This window comes from Acomys russatus, chromosome X (genome assembly GCF_903995435.1).
Source record: "Acomys russatus chromosome X, mAcoRus1.1, whole genome shotgun sequence".
NCBI lineage: Eukaryota > Metazoa > Chordata > Mammalia > Rodentia > Muridae > Acomys > Acomys russatus.
The window spans coordinates 54,476,751-54,492,001 of record NC_067169.1 but is presented as its reverse complement, the minus strand read 5'-3'; the positions used below and the strand labels follow the sequence as shown (position 1 = coordinate 54,492,001).

At 46.1% G+C, this 15,251-nt stretch overlaps 1 protein-coding gene across 1 annotated transcript in view; it reads left to right on the top strand.

The window, feature by feature from the left end:
* Positions 1-8,052: 8,052 nt before the first annotated feature.
* Slc16a2 (solute carrier family 16 member 2) overlaps positions 8,053-15,251 on the top strand; it is a 122,361-nt gene continuing 115,162 nt past the window's right edge. The window contains exon 1 of the mRNA XM_051142358.1: positions 8,053-8,643. Within this exon, the coding sequence (XP_050998315.1) occupies positions 8,202-8,643 (442 nt within the window). The 5' untranslated portion in view covers positions 8,053-8,201. The remainder of the gene's footprint in view (positions 8,644-15,251) is intronic.

The following is a 15,251-nucleotide window of genomic DNA, read 5'->3' as shown; positions in this document are numbered from 1 at the left end:
ACACTTGAAACTTGGCCCCTGGGCCAGAGCATACTGGTCACTCTCTTCCAACTTGGCTGAGGATACCTGATCCTGGTCCAAAGCCCAACACTCTTTCACTCCTCTATCTCGTGGTATATATGATCTTCTTTAGGGGGAGGGTGGTGGTTTGTTCTCACCGTGGGGTACTGTGAATATCTTGGAGTCTGAAAACTCACTCTCAAGGTGATACAGGCACTATTTGAGAATGTAGCAAACATAAATGACCTCAACCCTCTCTCTGCTACCCTGAGCCTCACCCAGAGCTAACTGCTCCGAGGTCGCCTTCATGTTTCCCTGCTGAGCCTTTTTAGTGTGTAGTATTTTCACTAGTTAGTGCCAGAAGAATTCGCTTTCTAGATGTGTGCAGGTCACCTTTTTATCTAGACTGAGACTGCTTAATCCTTAAAGGGCCAAATTTAAGAGAAACAGGTAAAAGGATATTATAAGGGCAGACCTTTCCCAAATTGATCAGAATAAAATAAAAATCTATTAAGGGTAATGCCCCCAGAGCCTCAGCTGAAAGAAGCCCCAGCAGGCGGTGTGGCACATCCTTTTCTTTCTGTCTCTGACCCTTCACTTGCTTCACAAGGTTTCTCATTGTTTATTACCATGGTATAGCTGGATCACTGTGAAACAACAGCCCTATCTCAGAGGCTTGTGTGTTACATCATGTTACTTTCTATACCTATTTTCAGTAATTAGAAGGGGAACTGGGTAATTTAGATCTCACCTAAACTAAGTAAGTTTTTTGCTCTTTTCAGGCTTCAGTTTTTTTCTTGCTTTCTTTTGATTCTTTTTTTAAAAGATTTATGTATTTATTATATATACAGTGTTATGCCTGTATGTGAGCCAGAAGAGGGTATGACATCTCATAGATGGCTGGGAACTACTGTGTGGTTGCTGGGAATTGAACTTAGGACCTTTGGAAGAGCAGTCAGTACTCTTAACCTCTGAGCCATCTCAGAGCCTGCTGTGATGTTAAGTGGCTATAATCCCACCACTTGGGAGACTAAGGCAGAAGCATCATTGAATTCAAAGCCAGCCTTGGCTACACAGCAAATTCCAGGGCAGCCTGGGCTAGAGAGTGAAACTCCAATAGATGGTCCCACACCTCTGAAGGAAATTGATTCTTTCTCTACAACCAACCATCAGTTTCCAAAAGCTCTTCAGATAGGGGTGCAACTTCACAATCCACTCCCTCATCCGTGCTGAAATTTTGACTGGCTGGATCTTGTGTGGCTCTTATGCATGCAGTCCCAGCTGCTGTGAGTTCATGTGTGCAACTTTACCATCATGTCTGGCCAACACTGGTTTCCTCCGGACGTCTACTTTTTTGAAGTCCTACAATCTGTCCACTCTCTCTTTCATGATGATCCCAGATCCTTAGAGTGGGATAGAGATAGCTCATTTAGAGCTAAGCAACTTATAGTCTCTTACTGTCTGCATACTGTACACTTGTGGGTCATTGTATGAATCACTATCTACTGAAAAGAGAAACTTCTTTGATAAAGGTTGAGAGATTCATTAATCTGTGAGTGTAAAAATAAGAATGTAGGGAGCATTTTATTACTATGTTCATGTTGCAGGGTGGACCTAGTAATAGACTATTACTAGGTCCTCCCTTACAGCCTAGGACATAGCCAGTCATGAGTTTTGGGCTCAGTTAAGAGTGCCAGACATGTATTCCATTTTGTGAATCAGAACTTAAATTCAATCAGAATTTGGGTGGTTAATCCCATAACATCCATGCCACTATTGAATCAGTAGGTATGCCAGGCCAGGCATTATTGCAGTTCACAGGGTTCACAGCTGATTAAGACTTAATGACTTCCTCCTACTCTCATGCCTCCAGCCACCTGCCTAGCATCATCTGCTACTAGGGAAACTAATTAGTCAGGAGACCAGCTTGATTTTTCTGACCTATGTATATGTTGTCTTTAGCACTAGGGTCTTACCATCAAGTCATGGAGGGTAACCAACAGTAATGACAGTAGTCTGTAATAATTTAGAAGCATCTATGGGACCCCATTGATGAACAACTAAAAAACAAGAACCCTATACCTGAAACTGAGCTTTTCATTTGCTAGCCTATGGTATCTGAAGGAGGCATTCATTATTAGTGGGAGTGCCAACTGGTGGATCCCACTATGAAAGTCAGTATAGCAGTTTCTCAAAAAGCTATAAATAAACTACCATATGACCCAGCTATATCACTTTTTAGTGCAGAGCCAAAAAAACCTCTATATTCTGCCATGATGATTCTTACACATCCATGTCCTTATTCACTTACTCATCTATTGCTGCTCTGTTTACAATAGCCAGGAAATGTAAACAATCTAGATGTCCACCAACAGATGAATGGCTAATGAATATGGAATTACAAAATTCACAAGTGAATGGATGGCATAGAAATAATTCTAAGTGAGATAAACCAGACCCAAAGGGATAAACACCACACGTTCTCTCTCATATATGGATGTTAGTTTTGAATCTTTAGATGTGTATTTAAATTGAAAGTCTATAAGAGGGCAGGAAACCAGAAAGGAGTCACAGGGGTATTTGATGAAAGGGGATAGAATGAAGGTACTATGAAATGGGAAAGGGACATAATAGAACAGGAAAGGTTAAATGGAGTGTGTGTGGACGGGCAGGGTAGAGGAGGGAACATGGTAAAGAAAAACTAGCACTAAAGACTTGAAAACACCATATAGAAACCTACTACTGCAGAATCTTCCTGAAATATACACACACATAGGATCTCAGCAGAGTTAATAAATATTTCTTGAATGAATGAAAAACATAAATTAACTAAAGGCTTTAAAAAAAAAACCATGATTATATTTCTCCCCTGAGTGTGATCAAGCAACTAATTCATTCACTCTTTCATTTTAGGCTTTGCTCATGCTAGGATGGGGTTAAGTCTTTTTCTACCTCTTCCTTTTCCATAATGCTTCTGCTGCTTCTATCATCTTTTTCCTTCTATGGCTGCTCTAATAATAGACTCACTATTGAACAGATTGCTTCTCCTTGGCATTCAGGAAGCAGGCTCTGTGCATATGGTCAATTGATTTGTTTTTAATGCACCTATTATTATGAATTGCCTTCTGGCTCAAACTGAAACCAAACTATGGCCAGTATTCTTTTCTCTTCCATGCTTCCACTTGGGTCATCAGAAGGTGTCAACATTCAAATTCATTTCCCAGTAATGTAGGTTCCCATCAATGCCCTTCTTGGTTATGGACAATGAAGACAAAGTCTTCTCTGCCTTTGGATGTTTTATTATTGTTGTTACTGATGCTACTAGAGTACCAGGCTCCTTTTCACAATCAATTCTATTTGGCTATTAGAGCCAAGGTAATGCTGCATCATCAGAAGTCTTATGTTACCCTCATAAAGATGAATAAGGAAGAGTAAAGGAGGGAAAGGCCATGCACTTGCCTTCTTGAGAACACTCTCAATGTACCATCCATTCTCAAGTATTTAGTAAGATGGCTTGGACACAGAGCACAGGGATAATGTGACTGGCCCACTGAGTTCCATTTTAGCCAGAAAAGTCTGTTGAAGAATATGAAGTACTTAAGACAAGGAGGCAAGGCAATGTCTTTGACGTAAAGTAGAAAACTTGAATCCTAAAAGTCCACTGGCATGCCCATGACAGTCTGACATTCTGTGCCTACTGATACACGGGAAAAATGTTCCCAACTGACTTTTTAAAAGAAAGGCTTTCCTCATTAAGGACCGTGTTCTTTGTACATTTCTATATTCTGATGTTAAAATATCATTTCATTGATGCCATGCTAGTGATGATACAGATTCTCACATGACACTAAAAATTGGCATTATAGCTGGGTGTGGTGGCGCACGCCTTTAATCCCAGCACTTGGGAGGCAGAGGCAGGCAGATCGCTGTGAGTTCGAGGCCAGCCTGGTCTACAAAGCAAGTCCAAGACAGCCAAGATAACATAGAAAAACAAACAAACAAAAAATGGCATTATGTTGGGACCATAGACACTGGAGAGAAACTTTCCTAGTCTTTAAGATTCAAATATTGGGGAACCATTGTTTTAGCTCAGTGGTTTCTAATACCTGGTGGTGCCTCAGTATTACTAGAAGCCTTATTAAAAACCATGTGTTTGTAGGACCCACTTCTAGATATTATGTTCAGAAGTTATGGATGGCAGAGGACTCAGGAGTCAATATTATACAAAGCCCTCTAAGTGATTCTAATACATCTCTGAGTTAAGAAAATACCATTCCGTTTCCCCCTCTCTTACAAGGAATAAAAGGCATAACTATTTGGAATGATTCCACTTTGGGCTTGAGTCTGTTAAGAACAGAGGGAAAATGTGTTGCCTCACTTGGAATAACACTGAAAACCTTCACTTTTCCATGGTCCAAAGTTAGACAAATCAAATAAAGAGCTACAGGGGCTGTTGGCTACTTACCTGTGAGCCTGGGAAAAGCTGATGATTCTACAAATAGTAAATATTATTTAAAGAGCTGTTATCCCTGATGTATGTTGACCAGGTCTGATTTAGAGATTTATAGGAAAAACCACATGCATTTGATGCCTATTTTCTATACCTCTAATTTGTCCAAGCCACTTTCTATACTATCACTATAGTTCTCTCTCCAAGATGCAGTTGTGATGTTACTCTCTTACTCAAGAGATCTTCATTGGCATTCTTGAGTTAACTTTCTATTATCTATGACAAAATATTGGAGGACAGTCACTTATTAAGGGAGGGTTGTTTAAGTCCACTGTTTCAGAAATTTTAGTTCATGGTCATATGATCCCACTGCCTTTCAGCCTGTGTCATTATATAGATCATGGAGTAAGCAAAGGGCAGAGAAGATGCTTGCTTTGTAGCAGCCAGGAAGCAGAAAGACAGAAAGGGAGGGGCCACAGTCCCAATATCCGCCTGAAGGGCATATTCCCAATGACTTAACTTTCTACCATGAGGCACCTCACGAAGGTTCTACTACCTCCCAATACTGCCACAGCTGGCAATCAGGCCTTTAACACACTGGCTTTTAGAGGACACTTTTTAAAGGACACTGAAATCACAGTACTTGCATATACCAAATAAAGTCTATACCTCTCAACATGACATTTACTAATTCTGAGAAGTAGACAGAAGTTTATATTGCAGACAAAGAAATGAATTGCTTAAGATCACATTAGCTGGAATAGCATAACCATGATTAGAACCCAGGACTCCACATATCAGTGTTCTAGCCATTAAAAAGTACCTGTGTATTCTAAAGAGGGGAGAACTGGTATGCACTGCATGTATTGCTAGAATGATAGGTTACACAACCTTGTCTCCTGGGTGGGGCACATACTTTGAAATTCACACAAATGGGCAAAGATACCTGTTCTACCTCTTACTGGCTTTGTAAACTTAACTGACTTAACCTCTTGGGACCTGTTTCCTCATTGCTGTAAGTATTATATGAGATCATGTATGTAAAGGGCCAAGCACGGTGCTAGGCTTACAGAGGAGTCTCAGTGAGTGTTGCCACCTCTCCACCTACTGCATCCGCATTCTAGTTATCTAAAAAAAACCCATTAAAATGAAAAGGGAAGTAGGATTTAGACAGTGGGAATCAAGATGAGGCACAGAACTCTAGGGTTTACTCAATTCTGGGCTTGGAAATAACTTTTCAGAGTCTCAGTCAGGTTCTTTCCATGTGGATACCAAGTCTAGAGCTCTTCCGGTAGGGACAGTTGCCAATGTGAATGAGGACTCCCCTGGGGGAGGGTCTAAAGCAAACCTTAAGACCCAGTACTCAGTGTGTCTATGATTTTTCACTCCTCGTGCCTGAGGCATTGTGGAGTTTTATTAAAATGCAAGTGTTCCCTGGAGGAAGCATCATACATATTACATTTTTGGCCTGATTAACTTTCACTTTCCTCTTTGTATGAGTAGAGTCGTTCTGTGCCTCTGTACCTTGGGATCAGGGCATGCTCTGAAGCGGGAATCCACCTCTATGCCACCTACTTTAAAAAAAATCCCACGCGACATTCAATGTCCATGTTGCACATAACTTTCCTCAGAACCCTGCCATACCTTAGCTAGGCCCTATCTTTCCCCCATGCCAGCAACAAGCTCCAAAATCCTGTGTAAAATCATAGGGAGCCTCTGGCTTTTCTGTGTGAAGACTTGCCTTAAATATTAAGGTAATACATGAGTGATGTCAGTTGTGTTTCAATTTGGAGGCCACAAAAAACACGTGAGAATATTTGATACCCATCAACAAGGTCCTGCTCTACTCATTTGCACAGGGCCTGTTTGGCATATTGGCATGACCCCGTGATCTGTAAACTCGGCTGATTCTTTTCCTGGAGCCACAAGCCACAGGACATCCCTATCCTGCCACCCAATTGTCCCTGTTCTAGGGTGCTTAAAGAATGTGTTCATTGGCATCAGATGAAGCCCAGGAGCTCTAAGCTGCCTTTCCACCCGGCAGGCAGTTTCACCTAGCAGAAAGGTTAATCAGATGCAAGGTAAAATGAGATTGACGGTTCACCCTCTTACTAGTGCAAGTGCAGACCCTTAGGGGAGGCAAAGTTTCTTGGAATAAGGGTAGGTGAGCCTTGAGCTGGGCACTGCTGCTCACCAGCAAAGTGGAGTCCCCTTCCCTCTTATCAGGATCCAGGCGCTCCACTGAGAACAAAGCCTTCCTTACCGAGGTGGGGCTTAAATACTGGACATTCAGTGGAACGCTGAAGTTTGTGCCTGAAGTGTGGGTGTAAGAAAGAAAGAAGTGCACTCGGGAGGCAGAGGCAGGTGGATCGCTGTGAGTTCAAGGCCAGCCTGGTCTACAAAGCGAGTCCAGGACAGCTAAGCCTACACAGAGAGACCCTGTCTCGAAAAAGAAAAAAAAAAAAAAAAAAAAAAAAAAAAAGAAAGAAAGAAAGAAAAAGAAAAAGGAAGGAAGGAAGAAGTGGTTGGATGGCGTTCCTCTGTATTGCCCTCTTCAGTACAAAGCACTCGAAAAGCAGAGGTTCAGGCCCAACGGACCAGCCTGACCTGGGTGTCAGGGGCTGGGCAGCCCTTGACCAAACTGGCAGCTCGACCTGGACCCCTTTTTCTTGCTCTGTTGTCTGCAACAGAGAGCCAAAAGTAACCTGAACTGAGCTCTGTGTCCTGCTGGGGCCTGGGCCAGGCCCCCTCTGGTGCCACTGTACCTCCCTCCTTTCCTGGCTCGGCCCCTGGCCCAGAGTTTGCCCTGGCTGTGCCTAGACCCGGCCCTCTGTGGCTCCTCTGGGCTCCAGGTTGGCGCAAACAAAGCCCTGATTGACTGCCGGGAGGGGCGGGCCTCGCTCGGGCCGTCTCCTCCCCTTAATCCTGCCAGGGATTTGCCGGGAAGCGCGGGGGGTAGGGGGAGACTCTGAGGGGTGCGCAGTTCAGTGGGGGTCTACGTTCCAGGCGTGAGAAGATTGTGCCCACTCACTGTCCGAAGCCCAGGCTGTACCCTCTAGGTGACCGGTCTGGAGTCCAAGTAGGAACGCAAGGACTCCCGAGGACAGGGTGGGGTCTGTCACAGGCTAGCTCTTGTCTTGGGGTTCCCAGGACCAATATACCTACAAGTTGCTTGATAAGCAAGGAGGGAGTGGACACGAGGACCAGGCAGGGTCTTTCTTGGAGGCTAGAGGTTGATCAGTGTGGGTTCTGGGACCTGCGGGGAGGAGAGGGTAGGGTAACAGGGTAGTTTATGCTCCTTTTGCTAATTAAATTCGTCTTCTAGGCATCGGAACAAGAATAGGATTCAGTAATTTGAAAGGGGAGTTTGAGGCGGCAACAGCGGCTAGAGAAGGTAGGCAAGTAAGAAGAGGAGGAAGGGCTGGGGAGAAGAGCGAGGTTGTAGCGGCTGCCTGTTGAGGAAGAGGTGGGAGGGAGGAGGAGGGGGAGGAGAGAGAGATGACGTGGGGAGAGGAGGAGGGGGTTAGACGGGGGAGGAGAAGGAGAGGGCTCGAGGGACCGTCAGTCGCGGGACAGGCTGGCCAGCTCGGGTGCTGGGAGGAGGAGGAGGAGAAGGAGGAGGAGGCAGGGGCTGAGGCAGCGGTGGCGGCAGTGCTCAGAGCGGCAGCAGCAGCAGTAGCAGCAGAAACAAGTATCAGGCAGACAACAGCTCCTCCAGCTTCAGCAAGCCACAGTCAGTCCCCTGGCCGCGATGGCGCTGCCAAGCCCGGCGAGTGAGGAAGCTGAGGGGCCTTGTCAGGAGGCAAACCAGGAATATCAGGAGCCTGTGTGTAGTCCTGTGCCCGAGCCGGAGCCCGAGCCCGAGCCGGAGCCTGAGCCCGAGCCGGTCCCAGTGCCCCCGCCCGAGCCTCAGCCTGAGCCGGAGCCCCAGCCCCTACCCGACCCTGCCCCCCTGCCGGAGCTGGGCTTCGAGGCTGAGCCAGTGCAAGAACCCGAGCCCACGCCCACAGTGGAGACCCGAGGTACCGCGCGTGGCTTCCAGCCTCCCGAAGGTGGTTTCGGCTGGATAGTGGTGTTTGCAGCCACCTGGTGCAACGGCTCCATCTTCGGCATCCATAACTCTGTTGGTATCCTCTACTCCATGCTACTAGAGGAGGAAAAAGAGAAAAATCGCCAAGTGGAGTTCCAAGCAGGTGAGTGGCCCCACGTGTCCCACCTGGCATTGTGGGCAAAGACGTCTGCCCCACCGTCACCCCCCATACTTCTTGATCTTAAGGCGCCCTTCTCACTCCTTGCCGGTGCCCTGCTAGGGCATGGGTTGCAGGGCTCTGGGCAGCCTGGGCAGTGGAGACCTAGGCGCTCAAGTGGTCCCGAGGGTGAGAACTGGGGCATTCATTGGTTATAGGCAAGCAATGAACTTTTTGCCCTGGGGCAAATCTAGACTCACCTTTTAGATTGTTTCAAGTACTTTGCCCATGTGTGCTGGGGAAATATTTGCAGGATTTGGGGGCGGGGGCGGGGAGCAAAGTCATGTTGTAGACGGGAGAGAGTAGGAAGGCTGAAGGGCTCCGAAAGAATCACGGAACAACGGGTTCCCACAGCAGCCCCTGTTTCTTCCCGGGACGGGGGGCGGACCAGAGCAATTTTCTGTCAAAAATCACTCCAGGAATCCTGATGACTCTTCGCTCAGAGTCAAACACATGGCAGGCGTGTGTGTGTGTGTGTGTGTGTGTGTGTGTGTGTGTGTGTGTGTGTGTGTGTGTGTGTGTAGGAGAGAAAGGGAGGAGTAGAGTGAGGGGTGTGCGTGCGTCTCTACCTCCTGTGGGTACGGCCCAGCCAGGCGGTGCGGTCTGTCGCCTGCCGTTCTCTGGAAGCAAGCAGCTCACTGTGCACTGGAAGCCGAGCTTCAAAGGAGGCAGGGAGGCGCCAGATACAATGAGTCCTGCAGCTCACTCCTCACCTCAGCTGTGTGGTCTCCGGAGCCCTGCACCTGTTATCAGATGGGGGCTTCTTTCTGCCTGAAATGAGATTGTTGGCCCCGTCACACAGTTTGGGACTGATTTGGTTATCCCTTAAACTGGGCAGGGTTGGAGACTTAGCCTTTGGCTTAGAGGCACGTGGCTGTGTGCAGACTCCTCAGCATGGAGACCCCTCCAGTGACCTCGGGGGAACTCAGACTCCTTCGCTCTGCAGAAGAAGCCCCTCAGCAGTTCTGATGAGAGGTTTTAGGACCTAGCTGGGGGCTGGCAATACCGTTTCATGAAATCTGGCTCCCTCTCTGGGCTGTCAGGACAGCTGGAGGCGCTCACATCAGCTCCTCAAGTTCCTTACTTGGAAAAAGTGGAAAACCTAAGTCCTCCACTGGAGTTCTGAGGGTCCTGTCTTGACAACCTCCAAAAGAGGGGACTTTGGGATTATCAAATGAAATAGAAACCTTAGATTACTTTTAGATATGCCCCTCCCACAGCTTTCAGTGGAGGACGGGGGCTGTTTGCAGCTTTGCTGCACTGTCTGGCAGAAGGGGCTTTTTGGGACTTCTGTGCCTCAGACCTTGTGACCCATTGGCACAGCTGTAGTGTACAGGCCCCACTTGAAAAAAATCTCGAGTGTGCTCAGCGGCTGTAAATGGCATTCTCACAACAACCTCGGCCACTCGGTACTGGAGCGGTGGGGTCCCTGGACTCCAAGGGACAACTCAGTGAAAGGCTGTTTTTACACTCCCAGGGACCACCTTTTTCCTGCTTTGATGCAGATCAGGGGCTCTTGGGAAAGCAGCCAAGCTAGGCCTTCAGGCTGTTGCCTAGGTTACTTGGAGGCGGGGTGGAGGGGGCACCTGCTGAGAGTGGCCTTGTGGTTGAAGACGGGCTAAGTGGCCTCCAGGGTCAGTGGCAAAGTTGAGGCGAAAGTTAAAGGGGAGCAGTGGAGGCTGAACTGAAGTTAGGCCCCTACATTTATGTGATGTGGCTCAGGCCTAGAGCTGGGGCCTTAGGCGCAGGCAATAAAACTTGAAAACCTCACTATTTTACCAGGAAGAGGTTCACTGCTGGGGAACAGACTTCAAAGTAGGTGATCATAGGAGACTCAGGGGGAGGGCTAGCAGGGACTTTCCGGTCAATACCTCACAGTGCAGCTGGAGGGGGCGGTGGTGCAGTGGTCTTTGCAGAGGTGTGGCTGCAGAGTATGCCAACACAGACTGGGTCCACTGAGGAGCTGGAGTTCCTGGCTTAAAACTACGGAGCAGAGCATATAGGTCCGGAAGAGACGGAAAGGAATTTGGTATGTCCCGGGGGTCTGAGAACACTTTGGCGCGGGTCCGTGTTCTGCTATATCATGCTTTCAGTGAAGTGCTTTTTGGTACCGAGCCTCTCAGAAATGCCTCCGTTTTTTCTTTTGGAAGGCAGTCCCACCCTACTACAGTGTGCACTTTACAGAATCAGATCAACCTCGGGATTGCCTTTCTTGAGACCCTCAGCTTTCTGAAGCTATTGTTTGTTGATTTGTCTTTTGGGACAGGGTCTTGCCATGTCGCCTTGAGTGGCCTAGAATTTGCTGGGTAGCCCATAATAGTCTTATACTTGTGACAATCCTCCTGCTTCAAATTCCCAAGTGCTGGGATTATAGGCATGTGCCACCATTCCTTGCCCATGTCACTGTTTAGATCTTGAGATTCCAGCAAGTCTTTGCCTTGAAGACACTTTCTTCAGTCTATTCAAAATTTCCTGACCACCTACGTCACAGCCCTGGGATATCAAACAGATGAAGAAAGCTCTGTACTTTGCTACTGTCTTTATCAGCCAGTATCTGCCCAACAACCAGTCTTGGGGGAAGGGCTACTTAAGAAAATTGGTGCATTGTCTTTTTTTTTTCCAAGACAGCGTTTCTCTGTGTAGCCTTTGCTGTCCTGGACTCACTTTGGAGAGAGGCTATCCTCAAACTCACAGAGACCCGCCTGCCTCTGCCTCCCTGAGTGCTAGGATGTGTGCCACTGTACCCAGTTTAACATTGTCTATTTCTATTAATGTGATTTTCACTTGCTTAGCATTGTCTATTTCTATTATTGTGATTTTTCACTTTTTCTTGATGTATTACATGACATAGATTTCTAATAATAGTCTGCTAATTTAGCATTTGGAAGTACTTTGCAACCCAAACTGTTTCTTGTTAGACCTAATACTGTCATAGCCATGAAGGTGTGCAGAATGGGTTAATGGATCTAAGGTTCTGCAGTAGTGACAGTCCCAGAGAAAGGTAATTTTGATGTTTGAGAGACAATTCCAAATGGAGGGGATGGGGGTGTCTCTGTCACAGGCCAAAGAGCAGGTAGAAAGAAAATGAAATTAAAGCTGTCCTTGAGCAATTAATATACAATCTTTGTGAATTCTGTGGCTTTGAGGGTCTGTTGTGTCTCCAGCTACATATTTTGTATCCTTTCTTCAACTCATTTAAGGGAAACCGACTCTCCCCCAGGACCTAGGCCTGGGAAGATCGACAGGCAAAAGATTTCTGAGAGTGAAACAAATAACCAAGTCCTGGTTTAGAAGGTGAAGGGGGGCGGGGGAGACCAAGAGAGAAAGGAGCATAGACTTTTGTAGAAATCACAGGAAATTGGGGATTTATGTAGCCCAGAAAAGACATCAGATAGGACAGGAGGCAGCCAGACACTTTTGTGGGATATATAGACCAAGCATGGGTTCTTGGGACAACAGTTAATCTTTATGATGGGAAATAGGAGCAAGACAGTATTGGTTGCTAACCCCAGCTCACTCTTGAAATCCTAAGTAGAGGCAAGGTTGGCCTTTAAGTTCAGCAGATAAGGCAGATTTAGCCAGAGTTGTTAATATTGGATCCGAACTAAATTCTATTTTAAAGTGCTTCAGAGCAAGCCCATTACCTTGCCCTTTCAACCTTGCCTTCCAGCCTATCACTGAGCCATACTTGATGAGAGGCACTTTTATGGGGGACTTTATAAGCATAGTCCTTGGGAATTCCTGAGGGAGACAGGCCTAGAGCAATCGGAAGGAAAAGTCACTACTGGTACAAGATGGTTTGGGTTGGTGATCTACCATGGTGGAGGCAGAGCTTTCTAGGCATGAGGAAGACTAGTCTATTACACTTAAGTGATTCAGAATTCCCCCAAATTAGTGGGCAGAGCACACTTTCTCTTCATTGTAGGTTTTAACTACTTTATTCAGTGTCTCACTGGGTTTATTGGTAAATTGTTGACTTTGAGATTAAGGTATCTTTTGAGTAAACATCTTTCAATCCATGGATTTTGACCCAAAGCTTTTTGCCAGGTATCTGGCAGAGCAAGCTCATGTTGGTGCTTTAAGCCACAGGGCCCTTTGGTTAGGCATCTTTCAAATCATTCCACTGCCCGCTCTCCAACCAAAGTGGGTCCCAATCTGTGACCTTGGTTCATGCCATAAAGAACAAGGATGAGAGGCTGGGGCATTGGAAAGCCAAACAAAAAAATGCGTGTGGAGCTGATAGCCAGATACGTCTGGAGCCTTCATTCACTGTCCAGCGACCTCACGTGTTCAACGTAAACAATCCCTCCTCTTTTCTCCCCAATTCCTTCTCCTAGTGGTGTTGGGGAGCCAAACTCATTCTAAATCTAAAATAAGTGAGAGACCTCAGGCCAAATCTGAACCCCCCTCAAAGCTGGTGACCTCAGTGATAGCGTCTGGGCAGTAACTAGGAGTTATACAACTTGTGATCCCAACTTGTTCTGTACTTCAGTTACCTGTCTCTAACATGAGAGAGGTTAACTATGTGATCTTTCCAACCCCAACATTGTATCCTAGAATTGTGTGGGAGCTCATTCTTTACTGTTTGCCTAGTGTACGTTCTGGCACATTTGGGCAAACAAAACTTTGCTAAGCTTCCCGAAGGGGAAGTTAGGTAGGATTGAGAGTTTATTAGTAGGAAATCAAAGAAAATCAACCACGTAGACACCATTTTCATATTTTATCTGTTTTTAAAGACACTTCACCTTTAAAAAGACAAACTTCAGCCAGGTGTGGTGGCACACACCTTTAATCCCAGCACTCGAGAGGCAGAGGCAGATGGATCTCTGTGGGTTCAAGTCCAGCCTGGTCTACAAAGCGAGTTCAGGACAGCCAAAGCTACACAGAGAACCCACCTCCTAAAAAAGACCAACTTCATTTATTTCAGTATGCAAGAACAATTCTGAGCATTCACATATTTTTCCCACAATGTCCTGCTCTTCAGAGAACTGGTTTCCAAAAGAATTCTCTCAATTTGGCCTGCTGCTAGCAGGGTGGGTCTGTGCAATGCTCTTTCCCAGTATTCAAATCTGTTCCTCAAAAGCATTAAACTGCAAGCACTCCCTAAGGCCATAGCTTGGACCCCTCTCTTTTAAAAAAAAAAATAAAGATTTCTTTTTATTATTTTATGTGTACGAGTGTTTTGCCTGCATGTACATCTGTGCATCACATGTGTCCCTGGCGTCCTAGGAGGTGATGAGCCTCCATGAGGATGCTGGGAATAGAACTTTGGCCCTTTGCAACAACAGAAGTGCTTGTAACCACTGAGCCAACTCTCTAGCTCCCCCGCCGCAACCCCTCTCATAAAATTTAATTTCCTGCAGTTTGCTCTCATTTCTCAGAAATGCATGGTCAGGGTGACCTTGGTTTTCTGTTACTTCAGGCTAGAAGTGGAAACCAAGATTTCTAAATGTGATACACAGCTTCCCATTAGGGGGCTTCAGACAGGGATCCTTGAAGAGCCTTGGCGGAGGCTGTGATGCATGCTTATCATCCCTGGTCAGCTTTAGCTTTGCTCGGGCCTTGGTTGAGAGTGTGCCTAATGAGGCAGCAGGCATGGAGGGTTCTTCCTTTTACAGAGGATTTTTATTTTCTTGTCATTTGGCAACATTTCTGGGAAGAATAAGCAAGCAGAGAGACTATCAACATTTGCAGAAGCTTGTAAAGGATGCTGTCTCAACTTTTTGAGAGGACCAGTTTCTCAGGAGGGTGCCCTGCTCCTCCCACTAACATCTTTGGGGTTTGCTTTGTTTCATTGTGTGTTAAAAGGAGGAAAAGATCACGTGATTTCTTTGTTTTGTTTTGATAGAGTGTGTGCAGGGTAGAGTGGGATTTCTTGTCTTGCACTCTCAGTTGTAAACCCTAGAGAAAAAAGGGCATGTTTTGTTTGTTTGTTTGTCTTTTGAGATAGGATGTCACTACGTAAAGCAAACTCCCCTCAAACTTGCAGGGATTTGCCTGTGTCTACCTTCTGTGTATTTAGATTACAAACATGCACAACCACATGTGGCAGCAAGGGCTTGTTCTTAAAACAGAGATGTGTGTGTATGTGTGTGTGTGTGTGTGCGCGCAATAGGTCCAGACCTATTTGCTACTCCCTAGTTGTGAGACTAGGAAACATTTATTGCAAATTCCACTCTATATTCATGTTTCTCCTTATTCTGCATGCTACCTAGTATTCAAATGTTATGGAGAAGGGAATTTTAGCCATTCCAGACATCTCTGGCTTGAGGGGTAATAAAGGACCTCAGGGACATGTAATGCCTGCTCTGAAGGTGGATGCATTACCTGCTTATATGAAACCCCTCAGCATCTACTTGTGGGTGGAGAATGTAGCCCATTTGGATTGCCTTGAAAGCATATAACGTCTTCATCTTAGCAGTCTTGTCCTCCTCTGGTCTCCATTTTTGTGTTTCTGGGGATGATAAGAGAGGAATGTGTGAGGTTGGCTGCCCCAGCCACAGTGGCTCAGCTCCCTTCACTGTTCATTGTGTAGTTTTATCACATTTGATAGA